General features: G+C 49.6%; 1 protein-coding gene and 1 long non-coding RNA gene across 2 annotated transcripts; one reads left to right on the top strand and one right to left on the bottom strand.

Moving 5' to 3' along the window:
* The first annotated feature begins 547 nt into the window (after window positions 1–547).
* On the top strand, window positions 548–1227 carry LOC120673073. The gene is made up of 2 exons (XR_005674498.1): window positions 548–709; window positions 847–1227. It is a non-coding gene; the product is annotated as an uncharacterized LOC120673073 (long non-coding RNA).
* LOC120673072 lies at window positions 657–3667 on the bottom strand. The gene is made up of 3 exons (XM_039953755.1): window positions 3207–3667; window positions 1396–2706; window positions 657–1288 (listed from the first exon to the last, which is right to left on the bottom strand). Exons 1-3 carry the CDS (start codon window positions 3387–3389, stop codon window positions 1061–1063), a joined length of 1722 nt encoding a protein of 573 aa, XP_039809689.1. The 5' UTR covers window positions 3390–3667; the 3' UTR covers window positions 657–1060.
* Between the last annotated feature and the right edge of the window lie 13270 nt (window positions 3668–16937).

Below are 16937 nucleotides of genomic sequence, written 5' to 3'. Positions count from 1 at the left end.
AAAATACTTGGGTAACGTGGGCAGGTGCGTGCAGACCTGTCGCACAAGCGTCCGCGTGCGCACTGCGCAGCCTCGCTTGTGGGTTTGAGGCCTAGTTTTCGTTTTTTTTTTCTTTTTTCTCCTAGAAGTTCTAATGATTTTTTTTTCAATTTTGTTCCGGCGGAATAATTGGCTCTAGTGGAATATTTTTTCGTTTTTTAGTTAAAATCAAATCTAACTAAAAAAATTTTATTTTTTTATTTTTTTATTCTAATGATTTTTTTCAACGGAATAATTTGTTCCAACGAGGAGCTGTGGCATGGCGGCCCAAGAAGGATTTCACGGTCCAGCTCCCTTGGGCCCTTCTGCAATGGATCTGCTGGCTGCCTTCTGCAATGGATCTGCTGGCTGAACTCAGGTCCAGCTCCCTTGGGCCCTTCATACGAGTGACCCTGAACAGCGCCCAAACGAGCGCTGGCTGAACTGAAGGTACAGTAGGCTGGCTGCTAGACAGACGACCAACAAGAGCGCTCCTGTTACTAACAGTGAAGCTCAGTATATATTTTTTAATACAAAAAGTGTAAACCAGAGCCCTGTTGAAACTGAAGCTTGTGAACAATTGCTACATCGAGTACCCATACAATCTAAAATGACAGGACACAAATACGCGGTCTATCAGAGAGAATATCTTTCGTTTTTAAAAATAAATAATACTAACATGTCAAAGAAGGTTTGCAAATAATGTACACAGAAACAAGATACAGACACAACAACGCCAGTGTGTTTCCTCCATGGGAACACCACAAATGACAAACCATAATACACTGCATACTTGCAGTTCAATGGAGCCTTGCTTGATCTAAGAAGGTTTGTAAATAATGTACACAGAAACAAGATACAGACACAACAACGCCAGTGTGTTTCCTCCATGGGAACACCACAAATGACAAACCATAATACACTGCATACTTGCAGTTCAATGGGGCCTTGCTTGATCTAGCAGAGCTTAAATTCAATAACAACTTCGTAGCTTTGAGCAAGCAGTAGTCCCAGCTCAGGTCACCCCTGTGCCACTAGGTGATCAGCTCTTCTGATGAACGGCGATGTGGTGAATGTCCATCTCCTTCAGCATGACTGACCGCCCACAAGAGTCACATGGTGCGGTCCTGGATCCACAAATACTCTCATGCTCACACATATTTCGGAGTCGGTCACGAGCATCAACTGGTTCTCCACCAGCATGAACTGTGTCACCGCAGAACTGGCACACGATCAAGCGCAAAGGGCAGGTTGAGGATTGGTGTTGGACCTGAAAATTAACAAAGAAAAAGAAGACAATTTCGTAAGAAAATCATGCTTCAGAAAGTAAGTTACCAGTGTGCAGCTGGTATAATTAAGAGAGAAGGCAAGACATACCATATCTTCCTTTTCCAGAACCACCCCACAGGGGCACTGCCGTGGCTCATGGAAGACTTTCATATGCTTCTCCATTTCCCTCTGCTGGAAAGCTCGGCCGCATTTGTTGCAGTGCACATGATCTGCTGCTTCTTCTTTCCGGAGAACAACTCCGCAGCCATCATGCGGGCAGGCAACATTGTGTCTCATGCAGTATGCCTCGTGAAGATGAGCAGATCGGCTGGCTATATGTCGCTTACAGTTCCTACACAGTACTGAATCAGCATCTACTGAATCAGCATCAACACTTCCTGTGGCACTAGCATGTTCACCAATCCTTTGGCTATTAACATCCTTAATAGCTACAGAGATCTGGTACTTAGAAGTCCCTTTGAAACCATAAACTCCAATACTGTAAACACCGCTGACCAAACTGGAATCCCGTGGTTTGAGTATAAGAACCTTTGATCCCATTTCATGAGAAGACCACTCATGTCGATGCTGAGTCGGGAATACTAAAGGATGCCTTGAAACGTAGATATCAGTGTCGCCACCACTCGCATCTGTGTCTATCTTAACCTCAATATTAGCACGCCCAGAAGCTACTTTCTCACTCACACTTTCTTCAACTGAAAATTTGTAGTACCTGAACTTTCCTTCTTCCACAACACTGGATTCGACCTTTCCAATTGCAAGCGGCACAAGCACATGTTGGTTCTCTTCGTTGTCCAAAACAGAATCTGATCCCTCTATGTCAACTTCAACATCTGTCTCTAGGACAGATACACTTGACGCAGGCTTCAGTTCAAGAACCTTTAACTTGTACTGCAGTAGACCATAGTTCACCACAACAATATCGTTTTCAGATAGTGTTGCATGATTGCGAAGTGCCGTTTCAAGGACTGCTCTATGGTTAGGGAGATCCGAAAACCCAGCCCCTTCTGGTTTCAACTTCGCATATGTTCCTTTGGGCAAACTGACATACTTGACTTCAATAAGAGGGACGTCTGGGGTGTCACTCCGGAACAGGTTGTTCCAAACATGCGGCGGGAGTTCAGCAGAGCCTTCCCTGGCAGTGAATTCAAGAACACCGGAACAGGTTGCCTCCTCGGTGTCTTGTTCCATAGTGGCACCCGGTACTGTGTCCCTAACCTTGGATAACCTGAAGTACATGGGACCTTTATCCAGAGCTCCTTCATCAGATAATTCCTTAAACGAAGATGGTGGTAGCTTGATCTTATCCCCAGGGCCATCGTATCTAAGTGCCTCAAACATGCGTGAGAATGAAACCCCCTTCCCCAGCTGCACTACCTCTTCCATTTTCTGGTCAGCCTAGCAGGAGCACATACAATTCAATCAGCACCCAGTAGCAAAACAGAAGACAGAGACTAGAGCCACTAGAGATGAGCAGTACAAACACATTCAGTTTTCAGGAACCTATTATCTGCAGCATGCAGTGAAAATGGACAATCAAAGTAGCTTAATTGCAGCAATCAGTAAAAGGGAATCCTAACAAGACTAGTACAAGGGTGTGCGCTATTCCCATTAAGATGATACAAACCGAAATTAAGCCAATAAAGGGCACTTCGCCCTGAGCCCCCAATCAGGTTTTAGGATCAAAATGTTTCTCTTCCTTTTTAAATTGGCAGGATTTTGGCGACCGAATTAGGAAGCAACCTGTCAAACAGTTTGCCGATAAAACAGGAGCGAGAAATTAAAGCACGCAAACCGAATCAAGGGTTAGGGATTCAGCGCTAGCAACATACTATTTCTCCCACAGGCATGGCAGTTAATCAGCGCCTACGAAACTAGGGCGTGGTGGTGGGGGTTACCTCTTCCTGGGCGCGCGCGGCGTCGAGGCGTCGCTCGCGGTGGGACGCCTCGAGCGCTTCCTGGCGGCGCGCCGCCTCGGCCTTGGCCCGGCGCTCGCGCTCGGCCTTGGCCTTGGCGCGCTGCATCCGCTCGCGCTGCTCGCGCTCCAGCTTCTCCCGCGCCTGCCGCAGCTCGAAATCCATCCTGAAATTCTCTCTCCCTTCCCCTCCTCCGATCCGATCTAAAACGCGTTTCGATTTCTCCTCGGCTCCTCCCCTCTCGGCGATCGTCGACGGCGGGAGGCGGGGAGGAATATATGGTGGTAAGGGAGGCGCCGCGGCGGGGTGGGTTCGGGTCGGTGGCGGCCGGAGGAGGAAGAGGAAGAAGCTTCGCGAGGGATGGCGTGCGTGCGTGGCGCGTGTTGTGTGACGCACGGGATGGCCGCGGCGTAGCGGGCCCGGATGATCAGTGACTACGCAGCTGTGTGCGTGTATCTCTACTAGCTGATGCGATCGGGGCGGGCCGGCGGGGGGGGGGGGGGGGGGGGGGGGGGCATCGGTTTTACGAGCGGGGCGGGGGAGCTCCACCGAGTCCGACTCCGATTCATACTGGCGACTCCGGTAGTTCGGTTTAGGGAACAGTCCGATTAGATCATCTCCAAATTACTTATCGCTTTCCTTGATCATCTCCAAATTACTTATCGCTTTCCTTAATACTACTAAACAACTTAATGTTTTGGACTTTTGGTGATGAAGATACCTGCAAATAGGTTGGAAACCAAACTATAATCATACCAATCTATTCTCATAAGGTAAATTAATATTACCCACTCCACTCCAAACCATCACCACCACACACCAAATCAACCCAAATATTTTAGCTCATAATATAATAAACTATTAGTCAAACTATGACTACAACATAATAAGAACCGTTTCCTAAAAAATTTTATAGTGTAAGTTTTACCATACTATTTTGCTATCAGTCATACTGAGCCATCTCCAAAAAAATTCAGTCTATTTTGATTAAAATTTTATAATGTGAATGTGAGATTTATATATAGTCATACTGTTTTGCACAGAATATTCATTTCAACCCACACAACCCACCTCAACCCATATTTACATAGAACCTGCTTCGCCCCACCACATTACCTAATACAACTCATTTTAACCCACTCAAGCACACTTCATATCAAATCCAATCCGAAATCCATTTTAACCCAATCCATTTGCAGGCTAAGTGCTCATTAGCAATCCAATCCAAATTATTTATAAGTTTTTAGGTAATCACCAATAAAACACCTCCCTCTCCTAGGGGTTTTTCCTCTAATACAATCATAACATTTTAAAAAATCACAAAGAATACACCAAAATTGAATCTCAACTACCTGCTTAATTAAGTAGTCAAATTTGATTTATATGCTAAAACTAACTGCATGTGGCCAATAAATATAGGTATGAAAGTTTTTTCACGTCACTATTAATCTATTTAAAAAACTTATAAAATAGAAAGTATACAATTTTATAATACATATAAATATAAATTATATAAAATATATAATAAATTTATGGATCTAAAAACAAAAAAAACAAGAGGTTTCTTCTTTTTATCTTAAGGTTGAACGCCTATCCATCATAGGATGTGCAGCTGACGGCTATATGATTGTGATGGCGAATCTTCTTATATATTATTTTCCACTTCCACAAAACTAGTCGTCTTCTCTAATCTCTCTCACCCCTTCGATCTGAGCTCGGGTGTAACATCCCGGATTTTTCCGGAATGTTATGAAGTCGAAAAATGTGGATTTCAAAAAAATTTCGTGGCAATGCTGTAAATCTTAATTTAAGTAGGATTTCTGCCTCCCCAAAATCCTAGTAATTAAGAAAAATTCTAATAAAATTAAGAATAATATTTGCTAGTGTGAGAACATTTGGAGTTATTAGATTTAATTGGCTCTACTTGTTTAATTCGAATTTGATTTGGATTTATTTAATTGTGTGAACTTGTGTGGAAATTAAATCGAGGTGTGCCCTCAATTTAATTTCACCCGCTAACCCTTGTGTGGGATTTAATTTGAATTGAGCCATTCAAATAAAATCTGAGCTCTAACCCCTAACCCTAAACCCTAACCTATCCTAGCCCTGACCCAAACAAGGACGAGCCTGCTACCCAGTCCGACCCAAGTCCAAACCCACCTAGACCCAATCTAACCCCGCTAACCTATCCGGCCCTAACCCGGACTAGCCCAAGCCCGAACTCGGGTCCAACCCAAAACCCAGCGGGACTCACCCCAAACCTGGCCCAAGATCAAAACCAGTCCAACCCAACCCGCCAGCCTGCTCCACGCCTTAGCCCGCAACGCCACCTCGCCGGCCCGTATCCTTGCGCCCTGGCCCGCTATCGCGCCTCGCACCGGCCCGCGAACGCGCGCTCGGCCCAACCGCACGCGCCCCTCGCCACCGCGGACGCGCCAGCCCAATCGCACCCCGCGCCGCTCCGTTCCCTTCCCCACGAGCCGCTGCCATCCCGGGCCCGCCTGCCAGGGGAACTATTCCCCTTTCTCCCCCAAATCCTCGACCTCGCCTTGCCTTGTCCCAGGATCCGAGTCGCCGTCGCCACCCCTGTTCTGCTCCGCCAGCTCGACGCACACGCGTACCTGCCCGTGTCACATGCGCCCACGCGTCTCGCCGCGACCAAACTTCGTTGCTCGCCGCTCGCGCTCCACACTGTGCCGTGAGCCTCGCCCTTGGCCGCCCGTCCTAGCCTCGTCAAGGAAGCCCCATCGCCGCCTTGCCTCGACTCCGCCATGCTGCCGGGAAGCCATCGTCGCCCAAAGGAGGAGGAAACCCTAGACGCGCTGCTGAACCCCTCCGTCACGCCGCACCTGTGCTCAGCCGTCAAGCTTCGCCGCCGCCTGCGCGAGCCCTCTACAGCCCCGCCGTGACCTAGCCCTGCGCCCCCTTGTCTCAGCCGCTGCCGCCTAGGGAGGAGAGCCCCGTGGACTGAAGCGTCCCCTCATAAGAGAGAGAACTTAAATGTGCTACAAACATCAGTCCCAGGAGGCTGATGACACATTTATTACATCAGATGGTTCATTACCTTACAACTCTACGCAGTAGTGAGCAGAGGAATGCCACTATCGCGAGGATTACAATCCACACACACGCAACAATATTAAAAACAAAGAGAAAATCATCAGAGTCTAGCGCCATGCGGTATCTCCTACGGGTGACCCTAATCCACAGGCAAGGCTGGGTGCAGAACGGTACCCCTACTCAACATCGTCAGGCACAAAGTCTGGATCTTCTTCTATAAAAATAAAGAATGGGGTGAGTACAAACGTACTCAGCAAGTCCAACCACACCCACGGAGGGGTATAAGCAGAATATAATGCACAGGATAAATCAAGGATAAGGCTAGGGTTTGATTTGCGGAAAGCAATATTTTATGCAGGGGTTCATTTGAAAGAAAACATTTGTAAAACCAGTTTCCTTATACCGAGTAACACAAAGGGTTGATCCACATGGGATCCATGTTTTAGACCGCTATCGGACTCCTCATCCGCAGTAGCACACGGCACAATTACCGGACACAATTCCAAAACAACTCACGCCAACCCATCCCGAAGTAAACACTAGTTGTGAGACCACACCGTAACTCGCCCAGTACCGTGGGCACGGACTATTCGAATAGATTCTTAACTCTGCAGAGATGTGCAACTTTACCCACAAGTGGGGTACCGCAACTCGATCACCTTAGTGTCGGTGCAGATCCCAACAAAGCCATTACCCACCTTAGCTAAACCTGACTAGCCATCACGGGATGCACCAAGGGGTCATCGACCGTTCACTTAGGTATAACCGGGCATAAGTCACTCGGGGCTTATCCCTTCTCCTTAGTCACCCGTTGCTCTCAGCTCTCCTGATGGCTATCAAATTAACTAGTGGGATTTATACTAAGCCGTCGCCCATTCAACGGTCGAGTGGTTTGCACGAAAGTGGAGTTAGGTGAGATGTAACACCAACTCGGTCCTTAGTTGTGACAAGATGGATATCTCCCTTCCTTGCCCTGCCACATTGGCACGAGCACACCAAATGGCAAATCCGTAGAAATGCCATCCATCCCATCTAAACTTTCTTTACAAAAAACACCACATTTATCCCATCCCACATACGCACGCATTTTCTTTACAACATAAATAGTATTATGAGTAAAGTCCTTAAGCGTTCTAATATCGATTAACGTCCAAGCAAAATCAGACATTAATCTAGGTGGTCAAGGAATGGTCATCACAAATCAAAGAGTGGCTATCCAACCGTGTTTTCATGCAAGCAAAACATATGCAATTTTTATAAAGCAGGCCATTGGGTTGTGTTTATAAAAACTAGGACAGAAACATGCATCAAAGGATGGGATTGAACTTGCCGTCTTCGAAGCCTTCGGGGAGATCCTGGTCGAAGCACTGTCCTTCGGGCTCGGGGTCGCAAAGCTGGTCCTCGTTCACGGGCTCGCAGCACTGCTCGTCAACGGGCTCTCTTTCGTTCACACCGTGGTCTACGACACGCACAAACAAACACACAATCAAGAAAAGGAAATAAAAGTTTTATCGTTGAGCTCGAATCGGGAATGATTAAGATACGGAGTTCGGAGTAATGTTTTCATGTGATTTCCTAATAGCATGGCCGAAACTAGGTTAAGAAAGGCGTGGTAAGGTTTCGGGCCGATCAGAGTTCGTTTGGTGCATAAAATAGTAGAGCAACGGGATGATTAGGGTTAAATCAGTGGTTCAGGGGCTTGTTTGTAAGTTTTTCTGGAAAATAAAGGGCTTGGTTATAATTTCTAAGAATATGTGGGACTAATAGAAGAGTGTAGGGGTCTATTTGTTATTAAGTTTAACTAGCGGAGGGTTTGTTTGCAAAATAGGAAAACAGGAAAGGTGTTTTTGGAAAAAGGGTTATAAAAGGGAGGGGTTCTTTAATAAAATGGGAGGAGAGGGAGGGCCTAAAAGAAAAATGGCCACTCATCCCCTTCCTCCCGACGCGGAACAGGGGAGGCGGCCAGGGTCGTCGGCGGCGGCCAATCCGGCCGCTCCAGGCCTCGGGGGCGGCCGGGACCGAGGGGAAAAGGGAGAGAGGGTTGCGGGGGATCGATCCCCAACCTCACCTCTAGCTGGGGTGATGCATAGAGGCGGCTCGGCAGAAGCGGGCGGCAGTGGGTGGAGCGGTTCGCGGCGGCGGTGCTGCTGCGGCTCGGGAGGAGGCGGGCGGCGGCTTGGGGTGTGGAGGAGCGACACTGAGGGCCTTTTATAGGCGCGCTAGGTCGGTGAGGCGGAGCGGGTAGGTGTGGCCGGTGGGGCGGTCCGGCGAGCGGCGCGGGGCGAAGTAATGGCGCTCCGGCCGCTTGCTCGTGTCGGGACGCGGCGGCACGGGCGACGAGGCGGCACAACGGCGACGTGACTGTTCAGGCAGGCGGCGAGCGGGGCCGGTGGCGCTGTGCGGCTTGACGACGGAGGGCGCATGGAGCAGTGCCGCCCGCGTTGCGGCTCGGCGCGCACGGAGGCAGCCGGCGGCGAGGGCGGGGCGTGCACGTGGAGGCGGCGCCGAGGCCGGGTGGCAGCGGCGTGTGGTGCGGTGGTGCATGTGGCGAGCGGGACTGGGGCGAGGTGCCAGCGGTGGGGTGCGCGCGCGGGGAAGCGGCAGGGGGAATGTGCAAGCGGGGCCGGGCTGCAGGGGTGCGCGCGCGTGCGCGGCGGCGCCGAGCCGAGCGAGCACGTTGCGGCATGGCGTGGGCAGGCGGCGTGGCTCGGTGCGGCGTGTCGCGGGCGCCTCGTCCTGGTGCACTGAGCGACGCGCGCGCGTGCGCGGGCGGGCAGGCCGGGGCGGCGCGGACGTGCAGGCGTGACCGGCCAGGCGGGGTGCGGTTCGAAGAGCGGCAGAGGGAGCCGGGCCGGGCGGCGTTCGTGCGGGAGCGGGGCAGGTGGTGCGCGCGCAGGGCAGGCGAGCGGGGTCGGGCCGGTGCGCGCGCGGCGGCGGGGAGCGGTGGTGCGAGCAGGAAGCGAGAGAGGGGTCCGGCGCGTGCGTGACCGAGGGGAGAAGGAAGGAGAGAGGAAAAGAAAAAGAAAAGAAAATGGAAAATGGGAAAAAGAAAAAAAAGAAAAGGAGGGGAGAGAGAGAAAAAGGAGAGGGGGAAGGAGGGATTTGCGTCGCGTTCTCGGCGCCCGGTCGGCCACTCGCGGCGTCTGGCACGCGCGCGCGGTCGGGCACGTCGCGCGGGTCGAGGGCGAATAGGGAAAGGGCCGGGGTCTGGGAGGGTTTTGAGCTCAACGATGAAAAGAAAATTTTGAAAAAAATTGATTAGCGTGTGATTTGTTTGGTACATTTTCCGGGATGTGACATGGACCGTCTCGGTCGCCGTCGCTGAAGGGAGCCTCACCGTCGTCCCCGTCTGCTGCCGCCAAGCCCTAGCCGCCGCGCCGAAGAGGAGGAAAGCAGAGGAGAGAGGGAGGGCCCGAGAGCGTGTGGGCCGTGTACGGCCCAACCAGCCAAGCCTGAGCCGACCTGCTAGCCAAGAACCCGAGCCGGCCTTTCCCCCCGAGCCGCAGGCTGAGCCGGCCTGCGAGCCAAATACCCGAGTCGGCCCGCCTCCCTGAGCCGAACCTAAGCCGGCCTGCAAGCCGTAGGCCGAGCCACCCACCAGTGTGAGTCGAGCCTTATTGGGCCGCCTGATTCACTTCCGGCCCAATAAACCCCTAATCCTTTTTCTTTTCTTTTCTGGTTTAACCTGACACGCGGGCCCCACTTGTATGTCTCTGCTGTGAGACCGACTCGTGGGCCCATTGACTTGCGGACCCCACTGACCCGGTTGACCGGTCAATGGTCAATGTTGACTTGGTCAACGCTGACGTCAGCGGGGCCCACTGCTGACGCCAGCAGAGCGGACCCCAAGGTGATGTCATGCTGATGTCATCATGCCATGTGGCACGCTCTGGTGCTGCCACGTGTCACCTTTGTGTTCTTACTTTTTCGATAATCATTTATAAATTCCAGAAAATGCTTTAATCTTAGAAAAATCGTAGTAATTCAACTGGAGCTCCGAAAAATATGAAACCAGTTTCATAATTCTTCTAAAATCATGCTCTACGTGTTAGACTAGGTTTTGTTGTGAGTTGGATCTTATTTGAGCCTGTTTTATGCATTCTTGCACTTTGGCCCCTGTATTTATACGTAATTACGATTAGGTCCGGACAAGAAGAAGTTGACTGACGTCCCGGACGACCAGAAGATCCAGAAGGACTACCCCGACACCCGGAGGATCCAGAAGGACGTACCGGATGACCAGAAGACGTCAGAGACCGAGGAAGGCTACGAAGACCTATCAGGTTCACGCCCATTCGCGATTGAATACCTATTAGGCATTGGTTGCTAGATACGCTACGCTCCCAAATTGAGTGATGAGATGAGCTTGCATGGCCATTTACTTTCCGTATTCCTTGTTTCCTGTACTTAGCTTTGATTGATGCATGCTATTGCTACTATGAGTGAGATTTGGGGTATGGGAATAAATATATGATAGTCCTTGCTTGCTGGAAGTTGCCTCCACATATATGGGAGTTGGTGATTAGGTTACAGCGGGGGCGAGCGGACCCTTTTCTCTGATCTTCAGATCGAGAGCCGGGGATTGTGTGTTGGGCACGATCCAGTGAGCACCTGTAATGGGTGACAGACACCTGTGGCGGGTGCTAGACCGTTCCTGTGGGAACATAGTAGAGGTGTAGTTTTGGAGGAGATACTTGTAATGGGTATCGATTGCAGACCGTGTTGACGGGATGCTAACTTTGGACGAAGACGCTCGCCTCAGCTGGATGAAGGACTTGACTTTGTGGCCCTAGTGACGGAACTATGTCAAACGTGCACACCACTTATCCTTTATGAGGGGGAACCCAGCCCGAGCTAGCTACGCGCGGCACCATTACTGCAGGAGGATAGTGTTTCAGTGTCAGGGGGAGTGGGCAGGACCCTTTAGCCCCCGATCACAGGATCCATGGAGATTCCATTCTAGATAGCTTCACAGCCCCGGGCGACCTACTGCGGGAGGACGCGCCCCAGACCGGGAGTAGGATGGTGCCGTAGCCGTTAGTTTCATTGACTGGTGCCTCAGAGAAGGTCAGGTCGCTCCTGGCCGGATTCGTGGCGAGTGGGGACAGGTGTACAACCCCTGCAGGGTGAAAACTATACGTATAGCCGCGTACTCGGTCATGTACAACTCTGGATCTGGCCCCACAAATGTAGTTAGAACCACATATACTTTTCTACCTCCCTCTAGTACCACTTTTCCTGCTTGGATAGCAGCTGAGGTGAGGGGAGAGGGAGTTCCCGCACCGAAACAGGGTTGAGACAGTTGTAGTGGAAGATAGGAGACCGGGAGTCCGAGTTGCCGGAGCTGCCTGTGTTGAAAGGTGATTTGGATGACTTATACATATACTGCTTGCATAGGAAGACATAGCCTATTCCTTGGCATTACTTTTATACCGTCTGCATCCACATAAAACTTGCATACGGATGGTGACGTGAACCTATCCCATCCTTGGGGATAGCCTGATAGGTGCAGGATCCGAGAGAAGGAGTCGACAGGACGACAAACGTGGAAGGAGTTAAGGATGGCCCGAGCTACACTCCGAGCTGCCTGTGGAGAAGGATCAAGAAGATTCGTGAAGACGAAGTTTGCCCAGAAGACTAGATATCGTTTCCTCTTTCTGTTTGTTTTCTTTTAGCCCAAGGGGCTTGTACTCTGAGATTCGTATTACAATCCTTTGGATTATGTAATAAATAAACCCATGTGATGTTGCAAACGTGAGTTATGTCTGTGATATTCAATTGAAATGAGTTCTGTATGTGATAGCTACTGATCCAGGGACTATCACGATGATACAGAGGGTCGGGTTCACCTTTCAGGAACCCGGTCTGTTTCATCGGGAGTCGGGAGTTAAGCTGCAGCGACTTTAGGGCTAAGGGGGTTTGGTTCCAGGCGTGCTCTCCCTCAAATCAAACTATACAGGGCGGATCTAGCGATGGATCTAGAAGTCCTCCAGACCCCCACAAACAATGGAGCTCCTCCTTGAGCCCTCTCTCCATTTTTTGAACAGAAAGAATGAGAAAAAGGGGAGAAAGAGGAAAGGAAGGTAGAGGAGAAAGAAATTCAGCCTTTCCTTGATCTATTTCTGGATCCGCCACTGTCTATAAAAATTGTAATGTGCCAGTATTAGCTCGTTACAGGTATAGCAAGGGAGCTCGGGCGAGCGACTAGGGCGGAAATCTATTCATCGCATATGCGGGGAATCAACACCACATCGTACAAGCACTGTGCATCTTCTCCGACGAGCTCTGACTGCCAAACTTCGGGAGGTTCGGGTTGCTGAGAGCAGCGTTGGTCACTGGCAGGCTTAGAAGAGGGGGGAGGGAAGCCCAGCAGCGAAGGCGGGTTGCGGCGATCGGTCGGGGATGCCGCCTGCCGGGGGGCGGCCGGTTGATATGTAGTGGACCAGGCACCGGGCCGGGGAGTTTGTGGATCCGAGCTTATTAGCGTCGGCGGCGTAGGCGTCGAAGGAATGCAAGGGCATCTGCGAGTGGATTGATTCCACTCGCATACTCTCTCTGTGTTAGTAAAGGAAGTTATTTTGAGTTTAATTATTTGTTAAACTTTGAATATTAGTAAATTTTTTGGGCTGAGTTTGAAAATATGGAAGTGATATAAGTAAATTCATCTGAAATTTAGTTTCGTAAAATATATATTTATTTTATTTAATAATTTTTTATGGAAAAAAGTATGGTCAAAATTATTTGTAGAAATCGTGTCAATATCTAAAACGATCTACTTTACCAACCTGGAGGAGTATGCGAGGAACAGGAGACCGGGCCTAGGTCCGACGGTGGGCCGGCTTAGGGTCCGGACTTGTGGTTGGTGTGTCAAGGCAGCCGCTCACTAGGTAGTGGCAGACTGGCAGTAGGCTGTCCACAAAAGTGGTGGGTCCAGCAGCGACGTAAGTGAGCGGCGATCACTGTGGGCCTCATTGGTTGGCTGCTTGCAGATGCAGCTCAACCAGACCTGGGATGCAGGCTCCTAGTCGGCCAGGTTGTGCGCATGCAAAACAATCCTCCCTGTCAGGCTCTAGAGATACCAGAGAATCGGCCGTTTCCTGGAGCCAGGCTCTGCTGGTGCAAGCGCAATGCGCATAGGAGAACGTGCAGACATTTAAAATTGCTTTTGCTTTGAGGTACGCCTGATCATCCATCAGGTCGGGTCAGGTTTAGGTCAGATCACTTCAGGTTTCGGGTCAAAAAATGTTGGCCCGTGCCCGACCAATGACATGGTCGGATCGGGTCGGGTTGGCCCGTATTTTTGTGTGTAATTTTCGAGTTCTATCGAGTTTTTTTGAGTTTCGGGTCAAAAATTTCGGCCCGTGCCCGAACCGTCACTTGATCGGGTCGGGTGTCACACTCGGTTTTAAGGACAAAACCGAATGCATAACTATATGTATGCCAGGATCAAGTTTCATACATATAGAGACATCATAAGTGAATAATCAGTACAGTATCACGAAAAAGAGAACTAAAACAAATAAAAGACTATCAGAGTTATACAGCTTATCCTGGAAACGAAGACTCCAAACTTCACAGGCAATCGACTGGGGGTTGCGTACGCCTAGAACTCAGCATCATCTTCAGAAAACTTCATAAACCTTCTCCTTCTGAGCAGCAGTAAGCAAGGGTGAGTACACTTATGGTTGGTACTCAGCAAGGCCACAAGAAATAACCAGAAAATGATTTAAATCCATCTTTAAGTTTATTAATCATGTGAGGGTCCAAGCCGCTCTTGACCGTGAGCACGGCTAACCGGTTAGTTTTAACTCTGCAGAGGTTGTACACTTTCACCAAAATTCGCGTAAAAGTTCCAAAGAACTTTGAACCCAACCACGCATATGTGCTGATCAGGCACAATACCACACTTCCGAGGTGTGATTGCATAGGGACGCTACGATGCCTTTACAAAGAATTCCTATATGTATGTGTTGGTCCCTGCCGTGCGGTCCCTCAGAAGACACAGCTTCCTTCACCCGCTCCACAACACAAACTCATAACCACCAAGCGGAACAACCCCAACACAACATATAGTTCATCTAATTACTTAGCCAAGACCAGAGCCCATTAGTATTGTGGTTGTACTGTTTTCTTGGGTGGTTCTCCATGTTCCAATTAAATCATAGTCCTCTTGTAAATAAAGCATAGATAGAAGTATGGTTAGGGTCACTTGCCTTTCTCCAACGAAAAGCTACTCTTACTGCTCTTTAGCTTTTGCTCACTTGGAATTCTTGATCTTCAATCTTCAAACAGCAATCCTTCTACTCGGAACAATCATCGGGCAACCATACAAAGCAAACAAGAAAATACATCTAAGAACAATACACCAAAACAAAGAAAGACTTTAAAAGAACATACTAAAGGATAGAGATCGCTGCTACAGTTACGTGGGGCGCAAGAAACACGGAAAACGGAGCTAAAACGGCGATTCTATAGATTAAACGGTGCTTCAGGGATCTAGTCGCGATTAACTATAGAGTTGAAGACTAGCAGGAAAGATTTGTAAGACACAACAAACTGTGCTCACAGAGGATAACAAGGTTGCAAGGATCACGTGAGCGCAAAAATCGATGAAAACGGAGTTAAAACGTGATAGATAGGGCTAAAACAGTGCACTAGGGACTTGTTTGTGAGAGTTTTGAACTTCCAGGGGCTAGCTTTAAAGAAACCAGGGACTAAAACAAGATTAAACCTAAACTATAGGGGCTAACATGCAAAAACTCGAGCTCTGGACTGCGGGCATGATTTTCCTAAAGCTCAGGGGTTTTACTATAAATATTTGGACCAAAACCTAATTAGTTTTGTATAGGGCTAGACCGCGGGTTGAAACTGGGTAAACAGAGGGGCCTTTTTGAAAAATTGTAAAGGTTGACCGGTATTTGTTTGATTGACTTGGCCGGACTCGATCTGGACCGTCAGATTCAGATTCGACGTCTCAAAGTGGATCGGGCGGAGGGCGTGGCTGGCGGCGGCGCAGCTTGACGGCGTTGACAGAAATCACAATTCCGGCCACGATTTCGACTCGGGTTGGGCCTGGGAGCGAGCTGGGCGACGGCAAACACGACTAGGGCATCGGGTCAGGACGCCAAGGACTGGAGAGGGACGTTCAATGGCGAGGGGCGGATGGCGGCGGCGGCGGGCGATTGCCGTGGCGAGGAGAAGCAAGATAGAGGGAACAGAGGAGGCGTGGCGTCGCTCACCCTGCGGCGGAGCTCCGGTGACACGCGGGCGTCGAGGGGAGGCGACGGAGAAGTGGGTCGACGACGGCCCGAGCTCGTGTGGAGATCCAATGGCGGCGGCGGTTTCGGGGTTAGGGTTTGCGCGAGAGGGCAGCTGCGGCTCGAAGAGGGTATAGAGGGGGTCCAAGGGGGCGGTGCGGGGCTATAAATAGGGGCGGCCGCCAGTCTTGGCGTGCGCGCCAAGGGAGGCGCGGGCGGCGCGTGTGCCGGCCGGACTCTGCTCGAGTCCGAGCCCGGCTCGAGGTCGGGGACGGCCCCGACAGGTGGGGCCCACCTGTCGGCGGCAGAGAAGAGGGAGGTGCGACTGGGCTGGAAAAAAGGAGTTTGGGCCGGGGGAGAGGTGGTCGGGCCGGCGGCATTGGTTTCCTGGGCCGCGGGAAGGGAAGAGGAAAAGGAGGGCTGGGCCGGTTTGGGCTGAAAACGAGTTTTCCATTTTTTTTCCTTTTTGCAAACGGTTCAAACAAATTCAAGTTGAATTCAAATTCGAAGAATTCAAATTCAAATTGAACCACAACATTAAAACAATGCAAGGGTAGCATGAGTGCACAACAAACAAAGCACCTTCATTTAATTTTATAAAAACAACCAATTATCATTTATATTTACTAAATTCCCTGTGAAGAAAAGTAAATGTTGAGAAAATTTTAAAACTATGAGAAAATTGTTATTTTATTTTTAATTTTAATCACATCCTGAAATTCAAAAATTTCAGGGTGTGACAGAACTACCCCCCTTAAAAGGAATCTCGTCCCGAGATTCACAAGGCTAGCAAGAGACAAAAGTTTAGGTGGGTAGCATCCAACACATATAACTTTCTTCTCGATTATTCCATCTTACAATGTATACTTCTTAATTCCTGGTGACTCACACAAAACACTTCACGGATACTCAGTCTAATTTCTCCTTTGTTTACCCATTCTTCCCTTAGCATCATTGGCCCATCTGTTGAAGAAGTTCCTTTGTGCCTTGACAAAGTGATTTGAATAGAGCTGGATTGCTTCTCTCTGGCTTGGGTGTCTCGTATCACCTCTCAAGTCTTCATATACTTCTATCATGGAGTTAATTATCATTTTCTTTTTCACATCAACTAGCAAGATGTCCATCTTCTCCACACTTGAGACAGTATAATCTCACATCACGGGATCCTATTCTCTTATGCTTTGTTGGACAGCTATCGGCATAATGCCCTTCTTTACCACATCCAAAACACACTCTTTTAGCATACCCATTTCGACTTTCTCATTTTGTGGGACATCTATTGGCATAGTGGCCTTTTTCACCACATTTATAGCACATTACTCTTTTAATACGTCCATCCCGACTATTTTTCTGCTCCTCCACAACTCTTGGTGGAATGGCTTGTACAACAGGATCC

Source organism: Panicum virgatum, chromosome 5N, assembly GCF_016808335.1.
Source record: "Panicum virgatum strain AP13 chromosome 5N, P.virgatum_v5, whole genome shotgun sequence".
NCBI lineage: Eukaryota > Viridiplantae > Streptophyta > Magnoliopsida > Poales > Poaceae > Panicum > Panicum virgatum.
This window is presented reverse-complemented; position numbering and strand designations above follow the sequence as displayed.